Source organism: Panthera pardus, unplaced genomic scaffold, assembly GCF_024362965.1.
Source record: "Panthera pardus isolate Hobbes unplaced genomic scaffold, ASM2436296v1 HiC_scaffold_13, whole genome shotgun sequence".
NCBI classification, from domain to species: domain Eukaryota; kingdom Metazoa; phylum Chordata; class Mammalia; order Carnivora; family Felidae; genus Panthera; species Panthera pardus.
In genome coordinates, this window is record NW_026526688.1 from 80,901,099 (window position 1) to 80,916,349 (window position 15,251).

Below are 15,251 nucleotides of genomic sequence, written 5' to 3' on the forward strand. Positions count from 1 at the left end.
AGCCACAGAGCAGAAGATGACAGAACCCCATCAGCATTGTCAGGAGAAGTTCCCTGACCTCATTATTGCTAATGGATCATGGTAATTCAGCCTGTTGTGAAATCTCATGTTCAATTATGCAGGATAACGAGTGACTCGAAACTTAATATGTCTCAACTATAGTCCTCCTTACAGGGTTTGTTCAGCTTTTTTCAAAAGTGTACGATTTTAAATAGAGTGGTTCACTTTTATATCCAGGCAAATGTTATCCAGTTTCATATCCAGGCAATATTCAGCCTGTCCTGATTTTAAATCTCTGATTTGATTTTTAAGTAAGAGAGGATTGCTGTGTAACTTTTGTAGGAAACTTAGGACAGGTTTATTCATTTTTAAGTGTTAATTCTGGAATTCTAAAAGCATGCAAATGGCATTTGTCTTTGGATTCACAAAAACTCTAGATATTCGGAGTTTGAATTATTTAAACTCCCACAACACATGCACTTTTGCTTTTCAAGCATGAGTTATAATTTAATTAAAAACTTCTGGTGCATTGCTTGCATTTTAAATATTAATATGTTCCATGGATCACTTTCGATTATCTACTGTCTTGAAATTCTTGAAGATGTCAGATTTTTAAGATTCCCAAAGTTGCACTTGGAATTGTCTGTTGAGGCCAAGGGGACTGTGATAATTACACACATCCATTAGGATCAACAGAGGAGATAAACTTTGGGGAGGCTTAATGGGCATGTCTCAGTGACAGCTAGCAAAGAGCATTTGGCATGATTAAGGATGGATTTGAATGCAGTTGAAAATACACTCTCATTATGGACACCAGTGGTAGTTGCACTACAAATGCTAAATCCCCCAGAAGAAGGGTGATGTGGCAGGGAAGCTTTGAAATCCACTGTGGCCATCATCCAAATTACTCTCTTTCCTTTATGTCTTTCTGCTGTCAGAATCACTTTGTGATGCCCAGTTCAACTCTCTACATCTTCGAAAAGAGGCAACCTGTTGATCTCTATGTTTCAGATCGTCCGAAGGTACATCAAGGATTGGCTCGAAAGAAAGAAGCCGCCTTTTGGTGCTGTCAGCAGCTGCGTGCTCCTCACGATCATCTACACAACCTTCTGTGACACATTCTCTAACCCAAATATTGACCTGGATAAATTCAGCCTTCTTCTCGTACTGTTCATAAGTAAGTTGGAAGCCGAAATATCCCTGCCAACCCCTCATGCTTCTCAGAAGCAGAGTGTAGTGATCTGTGTTAATTTGATTAGCAAGGAATACTGAGCTTCGTATTATATATGCTCAGCGGCTTTATCATAGGTATCTGTTCTTTAATAAGACATCAGTTATATATTTATGATTATGACTTAATGCCCTTTGTTTTTTGTGTCTGATTTAGAGTAGTTGATGCCAGATGAAAGAAGCCACAATATCTGTCAAATTCAAATGTTAGATGGAGCACTCTTTTGCCAATTTATTTTACTGTAACTTTAAGCTAATCTTGCCCTTCATTGTGGGTTACAAGTAGGATGTATAATATCTGATCCTATTATTTTCTAAGTATAATAATTGGCTGTATTAGTTAAAATATGAATATTATGGCATCTTTTCTATTCAAATATATACCCAAGGTAATATCATGTCATTTTCAGAAGCAGCAGACTATGAAACGCAAGTAACTGCCAGGATCAAAAATCAACCTTTTATTCCGTTGATCCTGTAATACCAAAGACAACTTTTGTAATTATAATACCTAAGAATCTTTTGTCATTAAAATCAATACAAGTTATTCCAAAATATATATTATACACTACTGCAGCTATGCCATTTCCTATAAATACTCATAGCAAAAACCAGCACTTTCTAAATCGAACAAATTAAATCAGCATGTCTTAAAGAGGGTTTCAGATTTGCAGAGTAGTAGAAATCATAATTTATATCTGTGGATACGTTCCTTCAGGAAGAACAGGTTGAGTCCCACTAACCTAAATGATTCTATCAGTTTAGCAATGTATGTTTGTCTTTCTAGTTGAGCTTCCATAAGTTTCAGATAAGACTAAGCAGACCAGTAAATATGCTACAGATATTTTTATAGCCCTAATTTAGATTCAATCTTTTTTGTTTTTTTTTTTTTCTTCAGTATTTTCTATTCAGCTGAGTTTTATGCTTTTAACCTTCCTCTTTTCAACAAGGTAAGTGATACAATATCTCTGGTGGTTGTTGGTTTTCTAAGTGACATATAATGCTATTTACTTGGCTTCTATGCTGCTCTGCTGTTCTGGCTTTTCTCCTACCTTCTGGACATTCCGGCTTGCTCCTGCCACCCTCAGGTTGTAGACCTTCCCAAAGAGCTTGTCGGTGGCTCTTGTGTCATCTATTCACGTCACGTGCTTAGGCAGCCTCCTCCATTCTGCTGGCTCGAGCTGTCAGCTTCCTGATGATGGTTTTCAAGGTGGGACCTGCCATTTGGATGTTTTTCCTCAGTTCCAGCACTATTTATCACTCACCGTTTAGATATTTTCACCTGTCTTAACAAGACCTCAGTGTCAAGCTATTCTAAATGGAATGAATTTTTCCCCCCAGTACTTCCCCTTTCTCTCTCATTTGTTCATTTTTAATGGGATCACCATCCACAGAGTCTCTCAGACTGGAATCCTTTGCATCCTTATTTTTTAAATGTCTTGATCCTACCTGTGTAATATTGTTTGTGCTCCTAGAGCCACTTCCCTAATTCAGGCTCTTGTTGCCTCTTTTCTCCCTAGACTATTGCAGTGGATATCTTATAGGTATCTTCATTTCTAAAGTGAACTTGTCTTATGCATTTCGTACTGTTTCTAGTCACTCAGAGTTCTGAGGATAGCTCTTATCGGAGATCTTCGATGATTCCAGTGCCTATAGAATGAAGTTCATTTTGGGGAGCTAAGTGAACCACTACCAACATTCATGCTGTATAAGCTTCAGGTTGTGGTAAAATCTTTGCTGTATCTTAGAGGAACCTCAAGCATTCTCATTTCTGTCCTTTGCTTAGGCTATCCTCATTAAATTGGTCTCTGTGTCCTGGCCCATCTTTCTTGTTCTTCAAGGCTCACCTCTAATGTAGCTTCTTACACTAGTATTGTATATTCAACAGACATTACTTAAGCCCTCGGTATGAGAAAGTTACCATAGTGAATACCACAAAGAAGAGATGATTCTGATCTTGCATGAGTTTGCAGACTAGATATACGTACTCTTAGTGGATGGACAGTGAGCCATCCTGAAGTCACTTCAAGAAGGCACTTCCAACGAGAGTGGTGGAGCAAGGCTTCATGGAAGAGATGGGATTTGACATGAGTTATAAAGAATGGCTAAGTATTCAGCAAACCAAGATGCAGAGAGGAGGTTCTTGGTGGGGAGAAAAACAATAATGCAAATGTGGACACACACACACACACACACACACACACACACACACACGGTGGGACAATGGGAGTAGAAAAAGACTGAAAAATAGGGGCACCTGGGTGGCTCAGTCAGTTAAGTGTCCAACTCTTGATTTCAGCTCAGGTCATGATCTCACAGTTTGTGGGATTGAGCCCCTTGTTAGGCTCTGCACTGACAGTGTGCATCCTGCTTGGGGCTCTCTCCCTCTCTCTCTGCCCCTACCCTGCTCGCATTTTCTCCTTTCTCTCTCTCTCTCTCTCTCTCTCTCTCTCTCTCTCTCTCTTAAAATAAGTAAATAAACTAAAAAAAAAAAAAAAAAAAAAGATTAAGTAATAATAGTAACTAGAGGGTCAGACTTAGGCCAGACTGCCAGGTGATGGCAGTAAGTTGCCATGAGGAGAAGGGTTGTCTTTGAGGCCTGAAACAGTGTCAGAGCCGTGGAGGGTTCAGGCTTCACATTAGGCACTTGGCTCTTACAGCACTTGGTACAGCATGAGGCTGGCTGATTGTAAACAGTCAATAAAAATTTATTGATTGGTGTAATTTGAACCATTTTCCCTAGCTTGTGGTTGTGATTTATAAAGTAAGAGTAAAGCCTGGAGCCATTAAGGCACCGAGAAAATGGGACTTAATTGGGTAAGTCTAGGAGTAGGAGCTATTTTAAAGTTCTTTTGTAAATGATTTGTTATGTCATCCTAGAAAAGATGTTTGCCTTTCCCCAGCTGTTTGTTTCCTGATCCTTGTGGCAGAAGTAATAATCAGATGCACTTATTCATTCTATCCCATCAGACTGGGGAGGATGCATATATCCTGTCAGTGACTGAAAACATCTTGCAAAGCACAGAGTGGCCACTACAGGAATTGCTGAAGGAGGAGTGGGACTGGGAATGGCGTGACAAGTGGTTGAATTAAAACTGAGAATTTTCAGTGTGGAGTAGACTGGATTTTCATAAGGCCTTGGGGTTTTAAGACCCTTTCTTTCTGCCTTCAATGAAGTTCTGTTGCATTTTGAACCTGCCTGACCCACTGTCAGAATGCACATTCTTTGATAAACAGCAGAATAGGGAGTGGCTGTAATCCTGCTCCTCAGTAAAATGATTATATACCCCCAAAGCATTCCATTAGAATTTGGGGAATTTTCAATTGAACAAAATTTAGAAGATGGTTTTTACTTTTTTTTTCCCCCCCTTCACTATAGGAGACTTCATTGTGCCTAAGGATTTTATTGGAGGAATGAAAGATACCAATGGTTATTGAGCCCTGCTCTGTGCCAGGCACTGTGCTAGGGACAATGCATATGTTCTTTCATGTAAGTCTGACAGCAAAGACTGTGATACTCTACATTTTTATTGATATTTTGCTGATGAGGCCCCATACATAAGAGTAGTTTAGTTTAATAACTTGCCTAAAATCAGATTTTAGTAGTTTTTTTTTTCTTTTTCAAAGTTTATTTATTTTGATAGGGAGAGAGCACAAGCAGGGGAAGGGCAGAGAGAGGGAAAGAGAGAGAATCCCAAGCAGGCTCCGCACTGTCAGCACAGAGTGTGACACGGGGCTCGATCTCAAAAACCATGAGATCATGACCTGAGCCAAGATCAAGAGTCGGGTGCTTAACCAACTGAGCCACCCAGGCGCTCCAAGATTTTGGTAGTTTAATAAAAGATGGCAAATAGTACGTGTAGAATTGAAATCCATTGCCATTGGCCATTTGCCCATACTTTTTCCACTGCACTAAACTACTTCAGTTACTTTTAAAATTCATAAGTGCTTGCTTTGGTTAGGGAATTGGTAGATAGTATTTAACTGGATTCTTCCAGTTCACTCACACAAACAAATTAGTCAAAGACACCAGAGGTTTAAACTCAGGCCCACCAGTTTATACTCTATTGAGTTTCATTTTCTCTTCCTCCTTTTTATTCATTTCTACTTAAAATTAGTAAAAGTAGCCTGTGGTTTCTTTTTCATCTATTTCTTACCAACTTACTAAATCTAAAACCAGCCCCGATATCAAGAGACAAAAATCTCAACATGGACGTCAGTCTGTCTTTTTTTTTTCTTAAGTGTATTTATTTATTTTGAGAGAGAGAATATGGGGGGGAGGAGCAGAGAGAGAGAGGGAGAGAGAGAATTCAAAGCAGGCTCCGCACTGTCAGCTCAGAGCTCAATGCGGAGCTCGATCCCACGAACCGTGAGATCATGACCTGAGCCCATATCAAGAGTGGGACATTTCACCACCTGAGCCACCCAGGCACCCTCCTGGTCTGTCTTTTTTTGTATACTGCATGCTACTGACCCCTGATGATGTAAGGTTAGCATAAACCAGGAGACACCCAGCCTGGAAAATTCAACTTTCTTACAACACTCCTCCCACCTGGTTAACATTTCTTAGATTTACTGACCTGACGTGTTAACCATTCTAGTGTCTGGAAAGTACACTTCTACTTTGAGTATTTAAAATAAATTTGAGAAAAATAAATAAATAAAATAAAATAAAAGAACATTTGAGAGTTACTATGCTGTGTTCTTATTTATCTGTCCACAAAATAATGTCAGGATTAAAAATTCCAATTCTGGAGTCAGACAGACATGAGTTCCAATCCTGTTTAATAACTCTGTGATTTCTGTCATTCCTCATTTATAAATGGGGATAGTATTAGTGCCTACCTCGTAGGGTCATTTGGTGAATTGGATAATGCACTCACGAAGTCCTCATCCTAATTCCTAGCATACAGTAAGTGTTCAATGAATGTTAGCAACTGTCGAATATTTATTGTACCAAACTAATTTATCTATACTGTTTCAAAAACTAACGATGGAAGAGAAGAAATTAGCATTTCTAGCTTTGTAACACATTCTCTTTGGCATTACACTGTCACAGATGCTGGGGAATGAGAGCTGATTCATCACACCAATAGCAGCTGTCCATAGTACCCTAAGCTTTCTGCAACTTTGGGAAGCTGTCACAGTATGTAAAAAAATGTTGAAAAGGTTGGAAAAAGAAAGCAGTAATTATGAGCCTTTAAAAAAATATGTAAAAGTTTGGAAAGCTGATAACTAGAGTAACAGAAACCCAGAGTATCACTAGAGTGACAAAAGAAACCATAAAGAAAGGGGGGAAAAAAGAAGCAAATATTTGAATATTTGTATAGGTGTTTTCACCCTTATCAGTACATTTTTAATTGGATGTCTCAAACGGCCTCTCATTGTAGCCAGGATGGAGGGATGGAGGGACAGAGGTAGGGACGGAGCGTATAGTAGGAAGGAGCTAGGGACGGAGGGAAGGAAGACAAGTATTAGTATTAACAGTAAGTCTTACCATTTCACACGTGAGGCACTAAGCCACAGAGCTCTGGGTAACTTGTTTAGTGGCACACAGCTAATGACAGATGAGGTCTTCTCCTAAAATTAAGTGAAGATAAAACACAAGTACAGAGGTTAACAAAGGAAAGTATTTCACATGGAAGTTTCCTCCTCTAAAACACAGTGGGCTTACATGGAACTCCCTCAGAGGACCTTTTCTGCTCCACATTCTGTGATTCTACTAGTAAAACCTTCTGACATGTTCTCCTTCGTGAGTACTGCAGAGAAAGGCAAGACAAATATTATGTGGAAAACACTGATTGAAAGCTCTGTAAGAGAGAATAAAAAGACCAATTGGGAAGAAAAGGAAATAAACAGCTCAAGGGAAGCCGAAGTGATCAAAAGAATTATAAAAACGGGATAAAAAGAAAATCAATATTAAAAAGAGAGAAGGTAGAGTTAGAAAATAAATAGTAATGGGATTCCTTTCAAGAGTATGAGCGGACACAATAGAGATGTTAATCACCGAAAGTAATTGTAGTCGTTGCCACTTAAACTTAACGCACATTTATTTAAGGGTGCTTCATTTTCCTGGGTGGCGTCTTCTGCCATGAAGTTGCCCCTTGACAGGGCATGGCTGAAGGAAGGTTACTGACCAAGATAGCTGCCCTCATCCACCAAGTTCTGTGGTGGGTTTTGTTTTCGTTTCTTTAATTTCCTTTGCAGAAAGCGAACTTGTCTCTGATTCAGAGCAGCCTACTTGCTAGGTGTGTATGACTCTAGAGAAGTTAGTTACCCTCTTTGTGCTTCAGATTCCCTTTTCAGAAAAGCAGCCGATGATAACACCCTCTACCTTATAAGGCTGTTCTGAGAAGACGGAAATACTGGGAGTAACGTGCTCTGGAAAACGCTCTGTGCTTCCCGCTGTGGTGATTTATGGGCACCATCGTCTTCCTCATCACGAATGGAGGCTTCAGTGAGCACCTGCTCTGTCGGCTTTCCCCAAGACCCTTGATGTAGAGCAGTCAGTTTCTTTCCAGAGAGAGTATTTAGGGAGAATATTGGTTTTTACCCTTAAATGGTTCACTTTTATGTGCTGACACCCCCTCCCCGCTGACGCACCCTGTGTCCGTAGAATGACAGGGCGGCGTTCCATCTCCCATCAGGCTGGAAACCTCCCCGTGCAGGCCTGGCTTCAGGCACCTTACCCGGAGCAGGACAAGTAAGCAGGTCTCGCCACGCCGTAAGTGCTGCTCTGACGAACGTCAGCCAACGCCAGGTTAAATCGGAGCCTTCTTGGCCAGAGAGATTTGACACACTGGGAACATGCGATAGCCTGGAAAAGAGCATGATATGAAGCAGAACCAAGTTCACTAAAGGAGAAGTATATTGCCGGACTCTCCCGGAAAAAACCAAACTGCATAGTCCACATGCAGCAGCAATGGGTTGGCAACAAAGGCAGCAACAGACCAAAAAGGCCTTTGTAGCGTGACCAACACCATAAGCATTGCTGGAGAACAGCCCCAAACTAGGTGGTTTGTTGTGTCACATGTTCCTCAAGCACAGGTGGGCAGTCGTTCCTGTGGAAAGTTTCTATTCGTTGTGAACTGACTATATTTCATACTCCTCAGTCTGCCCATTTCAAGTTTTTCTAACTTCTTAGGTTCGCAGGCTTCAGTATTAGCTCAGACTCTCTGGATGAGCAAAGTGCCTCATGCTTTATTTACAAAGAACATGAAATCTCTGACATAAATTGCCTCCACTTTCCCATTCTCTACAAGAAATTTTTCCATACTTCCTGCTCAGCTTGTCTTCTTTAGTGTCCAGTTCATGGGCTGGGAAATAGCCCCTCTCAGGCTAGCCCCACAGCCTGGTCCTCTTAGGCGTCTCTGGAGACCTGGTTTCATCAGTTGTTTCTACCCACCGCGTCATCCCTCTCTCTGCATGGTCATGTTCAAATTCCCATGACCTTTTCTTTCTCTTCCCCAGATTTCTTGAAGACATGGTGCCCTGTCACTAATGCAAATTCTGTTCACTCAACTCCTTGGCCTCCTCCCCAGACCCCGTTGGGCCACCTCTTCTGTTCCCTATTTCCATTAATGCCCTCATATTCCTCTTAGTCCTATGTGCTCAAAGCTTATCATTTCTCTTTCATTCCTCCTCCTCTCTCAAAGCAACAATAATAATAAAAATATCAGCTAGCAGAGGTACCTGGGTGGCTCAGTCGGTTAAGTGTCCGACTTCGGCTCAGGTCATGATCTCATAGTTCATGAGTTCGAGCCCCGTGTCAGGCTCTGTGCTGACAGCTCAGAGCCTGGAGCCTGCTTCGGATTCTATGTCTCCCTCTCTCTCTTTCCCCTCCCCCACTCATGTGCACACGCACGCTCTCTCTCTCTCTCTCCCTCTCTTTCTCTCTGTCTCTCAAAAATAAATGACAACCTTAAAAAAAATATCAGCCAGCATGTGTTAAACACTTGTGATGTGCCAAATTCTTAACAAACATTGGTATTTATCCTCCCCTCAGGAGCCGGCAGTATTATCCCTATTTTATATATAAGGAAAACGGTGGTCTGGATTGAAATTCAAGTGCGTCTGCCCCCAAAGTGTGTGCTTTTAAGCTGCCGGGAGGAAATATTTCACAGAAGTCAACATTTGACAAGTTCTTTTATTTCTGTCTTCATGTCTCTTACCACCGTCTCTGCAGTCACTGTGATTCTTCAGGCCCTTACAGCCTTCTGCTTCCTGCCTAGCCTCATCATTGCCAGTCTTATACCACACTGAGTGGTTACTCCTCCCATCTCCTTAGCCCGTCTTGTCAAGTCCACACTCATGGTCACAGCCATCGTCCCTTCATACAAGTCAGCCTGAAGACTGCTCTTTGCCAGCTGCCCCTGGACTCCCAGATTTCAGTTTCACTATCCCTTACCTAAAATACACACCGCCACGTATCTAAACCTGACCTTTGAAGCCCAGCTCAATTGTAATTTCCTTCAAGAAGGTTCTCTGTGTGCTCCATCATTATCCCCCATTCCCTGCCAAGCTTGAGATAATCTTTTTTTTTGGTGCCATAATCCTCCCACCCCCTCTTTTTTTCAATCCCCCTCTCTTAAAAAAAAAAAAAAGATAGATAGATAGATAGATAGATAGATAGATAGAGAGAGAGAGGCACTTGGGTGGATCAGTCTGTTAAGCATCTGACCCTTTGTTTCAGCTCATGTCATGATCTCACGGTTCGTGAGTTCGAGCCCTGCATTGGGCTCTGCGCTGACAGTGCAGAGCCTGCTTGGGATTCTGTCTCTTTGACCTTCCTATATCTGTCTCTGTCTCAAAATAAATAAACTTTAAAATATACATATACAGGGGTGCCTGGGTGGCTCAGTCGGTTAAGCATCCAACTTCAGCTCAGGTCATAATCTCACAGTTTGTGGGTTCGAGCCCTGCGTCGGGCTCTGTCCTGACAGCTCAGCTCAGGGCCTAGAGCCTGTCTCCCTCTCTCTCTGCCCCTTCCCCATTCTTTCTGTCTCTCTCTCTCTCAAAAATAAACATTTAAAAAATTTAAATATATATACATATGCATATGTATATCTGTGCTCCTTTCCTTCATGCATTGACAGAACCTCACACAGCTGCTTTCACATTAGGCCTACATGATGAACAAAGGAATCAAGGAATATGTCAGCCATGTAGTTCAATGTTTAAAAAATAAGAGTGTTATCACAATATAAATATGAAAATAAAATGTGGAAACAGTAAGGTCATCTTATTATACTCAAGTGATACACATCTGTGGAGAATCCTCCCCTGAGGTGAGACACCAAAAACTCAGTTTGGGAAGTTGTTATCCAAAAAGAGCTGGAGGTAAGACTAGTTAGTTAGGAAGCGTGAGCACGCATGGCTTTTCAGAGGGGAGAAAACCAAAGGCCCATTTCCACATTCTCTTAACCTGTGCCCAGGGGACGAGGAAGAGAAGGCCCTTCTCCCCTCCAGTGAGTATATAACAAAGAAATCAGGATACATGGATGGATTTAGAGAGGATTTTTCTCCCAACAAAAGTTATATGCGAGGATGAGGTTACTAAGGAAAGGGGTGAGATTGCTTTCTTTAGAGATCCTTAAAAATTGGTTAGACTGTTAGATCTGCAACTGTACACACAAAGTCAGGTTCTGGAGCATTTTCCATTTGCTAACTCATTCCATTTGTCTCAGTTCAGGGCAGGGAATGAATAGACTTACTGTACCTCAAATGCTGATGATTCTGCAGGAAGGAGTAGTTTCTAACATATCAAGCATAATGATAATAATAATATAATAATAATATTAGTAAAATGACATTTCTTTTAGCATCTGGTTCTCTAAATCTTTTTTTTTCTCTAAATCTTTATATTCTAAAATGGAAAATCTGAAAATTGATATTCACCAGTACTGTCCTCCATAACATTTAATGGATTTTGGCTAAGTGAGATTTATTTTTAAATGCTTGACCTATTACATACCAATAGTAGAACACGGCCGTTAAGAGCATAGGCACAGAAGCCAGACTTGATTTAAATCCTGGCCATGTCACTTACTAGCTCTAGGGTCCTGGGTAAGCTACACACCTCCTGGGTGCCTCAGTGTTCTCATCTGTATGTAGGATATTGTGTCGCCTACCTTATGGGGTAGCTGTCTTCAAATGTGCACATCTTAGAGGAATATCTGATACACAGTCACTGCTCAAGGAATGAAAACTTACTATTTTTGCTAAAACATATGATGTTTCATTTTTGTTCATAGCATGTATTCATCAAAAGGTTATGTTTGCTGCCAGAAAGGTATGCTCCTTCTTGAGGGAAGCAGTTACGGAGATACATTAATGCTTTCGAGCCACTGGAATTACTGTCAAGTGATAGCCTCGTAACTTTGCTAAGGGAGTTCCCTGCTGCATGATTTTCACAAAGCCCTGCACCACAGCCTGACTATGTATGTGATCTTTGGAGACCTCCGCCACATATTTTTGTAGAGCAACTCTATTTCTAATAACCAATAACTAGATACAGTCCAGCTGTCCTTCCATAGGTGAATGGTTAAACAAATTAGGCTACATACATATCATGGGATACTAGTTAGCAATAAAAGGAACAAACTTTTTTTTTAATGTTTATTTATTTTTGAGAGAGAGAGAGAGAGCCCTAGTGGAGGAGTGGCACAGAGAGAGGGAGACACAGAATTCGAAGCAGGCTCCAGGCTCTGAGCTGTCAGCACAGTGCCCGACGTGGGGCTGAAACTGCCGGACCGCGAGATCATGACCTGAGCCAAAGTCGGATGCTTAACCGACCGAACCACCCAGGCGCCCCAGGAACAAACTCTTGATACACACAACAACTTGGATGGATGTCTAGGGAATTATGCTGAGTGAAAAAAGCCAGTCCCAAAAGGTTATGTACCATATCATTCCACATACAGAACATTTGAAATGGAAAAAATTTTGAACAGTTTGGGGTTGCCAAAGGATAGGCATGAGGGATGGGGAGAGAATCATGGGGGAGCTGGGAGAGGTGGTGTCCCCCACATAGTTTTAAGACCTTTTTTTCATGGGTAAATGACTCAGGAATGATTCGCTAAAAACAAATTCAGACACTTCTGTACATTTGGGGATAGAATCACTTCTGTCACCAGGACTGATCAAAAGATGTTAACATGAAGGTAGGTACTACATCTGATTTGGGATGTGTTTAAGTAGGCTTTTTACGCATATATTTGTAAAATACTCTTTTTGCCCCTAGGAATAATTCGGGTTTCACACCAGCAGACACTGTGGCTATCATTTTCTGTTCTACACACAAATCCCTCACACTGGGTAAGTGATTCACAGAGTCGAAAACCAACTTTTTAACCAATATTACCCTCAGTTACATCTTACGATTTTAACATTTAAGCATTTCTTCAAATTAACTGGAATGGAGTATTATACACTGTGTTAGATAAAGAACAATAGCAAGATGAGGACGGGTCATTGCTCTGAAATACCATTATCTGATTGGACCAGTTTTTGAAGGCCTAAATTTAATAGTGTGGGACTTAACGTAATTTGTAATTATGTTTTTGATTCTCATAAAAGGTTTTCAGAGTAGTGTGTTAACATTAAAAGCCGGGGAAGGAGGTAGTAGGGATGGGGGAAGGAGAAGACTTTCTTCTGAAAAGGAATGGGCAAAAACTTAGCTTTGGAAAGCTCTAGAGTTGCCCCTGGAAAAGTTAACTTACTTTTTTGGAAGATTGGAGGAAGGTAGAAATATTCTTATCCTAATCTGGTATTGACATTAGTTTAAAGTCCATTTCAGAATGTTACTTCCATGAAGAAACACAATGTGGTGATCATTAACCCAATCTGATTAGTGCCTGAAGTGAAATAAGTATTTATTTAATAGACAAAAGTAGATCAAGAAGAAAAGTGCTGTTTTCTACTATGCTTTATCCAGTGTATTGGCATTATCCCAATAATCTGTCCGGGCAACTGAATCCGTGTTTTTAGTCATTAAAAGTCATAAAGTAACCAGGAACTTTACTGACAGCTTCATTCACAAACTCCTTGAGGTAGTAGGCACATTGTGGTAAAAAGTTGTATTAAAAATTTCTTTATATTTTGGCATGTGACTCACTTAAAAGAGTCACTTAAAAGAGTGAAAAAGCATGACAATTCTCTGTATGCTCATGTCAAAAAGGTTCAGTCTGTAAGTTAGAAAACAAAGACGTTCCATAATGTTGTTACTAACCCCATGCACGTTTGTTTGATAGAATCTATTGTCAGTCTTGCCAAGTTTGGAAAATGACTTCAAAATTGGACAAACTAAGGAACAGTTGCTATCTAGGGCTTCAGCTTATTTGAAGAAGTGATATACAGTTAACTCTTGAACAATGCAGGGAGAGGGGCCTTAGGGGCACCAACCCCCTGCACAGTCAAAAATCCATGTATAACTTTTGACTCCCCCAAAACTTAACTACCAATAGCCCACTGTTAACAAGAGGCCTTACCAATAACACGGTCAATTAACATAGTATTTTGTATGTTATATGTATTATATACTGTAATAAAATGAGCTAGAGAAAAGAAAATGTTATTGAGAAAATCATAACGAAAAATACATTTACAGTACTATACCATATTTATTTGAAAAAAAATACACATGTAAGTGGACCCTTGTAGTTCAAACTCATGTTGTTCAAGGGTTACTGTATCTAATGTCTATACGTTGCAGTATTTCTGTTAGGTTTTCTTCATAATATTATCGAGTTGAAGTTGAAAGCACTTTGGAAGTCACGTTCCAATCCTGAATTTGTGACTGGACAAATCCCTTAACTTCCCTGAACCTTTGCTTTCTCATCTGTAAAATGGGGCAGAATCATATTCACGTTTATGAAGTTTATTATTAAGATTAAAGTTTGTTAAGTAGCTGGCACAGTACTTGTACATAATCCATAGTCAGTACATGGCAGAATGTGCCATAATTGCTGTGTATGTAGATCACTATGGAGGAAATTCTACAGCCCACCTACAGAGCCGGGTGCGCTACCTGGCACACAGCAGACACTCTTTCAAGCAGGAGCTGTTATTGTTTGTTATTATCAACTGTATTAATTATGACCATGTTACCATTTCCACGGTTCCAGTCCCCTGACCCCTGGTCCTATAGATTTTCATGTAATGGGTGTGGTTTAATTTTTGACTTCAGAGAAATCATCTTGCACTTCTTTCCCCACGCTGTTATTGCGCTGTGATGTCTAGTGTTCCAGGGCTCCTAAAAAGTAGGTAGGGAGTCCAGAGGCCAGGGCCACCAGACGCCTCAGATGTCCAGAGCCAGAGATCAAATGAGCCCATGTCCGGTAGAGTGGATTAGAGGAGATGCTGAGCTGTGGCTGCACCATACACACTCTGCATTTCTGCAGTGGGCTTGTAAATCCCATACACTCCTTGGGGTTTTTTTGGTCAGAAAAACCAAAATGGATTTTTTTTGTCTCTCCACGATGTTCTTTTGTGCTGGAGCTGGCTGTATTGAGCAAAGAACTCTACCCAAAGAGCCTACTGAAGCCTGACCAGTATTCTTTTCTTTTCGATGAGCAAAATACCTACCCATTGGATATTTGTGTGTGTGTCTTTTTATTTTTCTTAATCTCAACACCATATTCTTCTGTTCCTGATGCTTTCTGAAACCTGATTTTCAGGCAAACGGGTATTCTGAACACTAATCAGAAGTAGCTGTTTTGCTAAAAAGGGTTGGGTTAACTCGGACAAAATGTCTGCATATGCACTTTGTTTTTGCAGTGCTCTCCCATGAAGTAGACCCTTAGATACTACAATAAGATACAAGCTGGTATCTAACTAACCATGTAGTCTAAATCCTCAGTTACTTTCATAACATGATGGCCTTAAGCTTTTTTGGAATTGTGAGACCTGAATACTTATCCTCACTCTTCCAGTGAGGCATGCCCAGGCTTCAGTTTCCTTACCTCTTAGATTAGGTAATTTGACTGACTATTCTGTCCTGGCTTGATCATATCTGGCTGCCT

The 15,251-nt window shown here is 40.6% G+C and overlaps 1 protein-coding gene across 5 annotated transcripts in view; it reads left to right on the forward strand.

Moving 5' to 3' along the window:
* SLC10A7 (solute carrier family 10 member 7) overlaps positions 1 to 15,251 on the forward strand; it is a 250,490-nt gene that overhangs the window by 207,313 nt on the left and 27,926 nt on the right. For all 5 annotated transcript variants that reach the window (XM_019420816.2, XM_019420803.2, XM_053901214.1 and 2 more), the window contains 3 exons: positions 1,012 to 1,177; positions 2,129 to 2,180; positions 12,473 to 12,546. In XM_019420816.2, the coding sequence (XP_019276361.1) occupies positions 1,012 to 1,177; positions 2,129 to 2,180; positions 12,473 to 12,546 (292 nt within the window). The remainder of the gene's footprint in view (positions 1 to 1,011; positions 1,178 to 2,128; positions 2,181 to 12,472; positions 12,547 to 15,251) is intronic.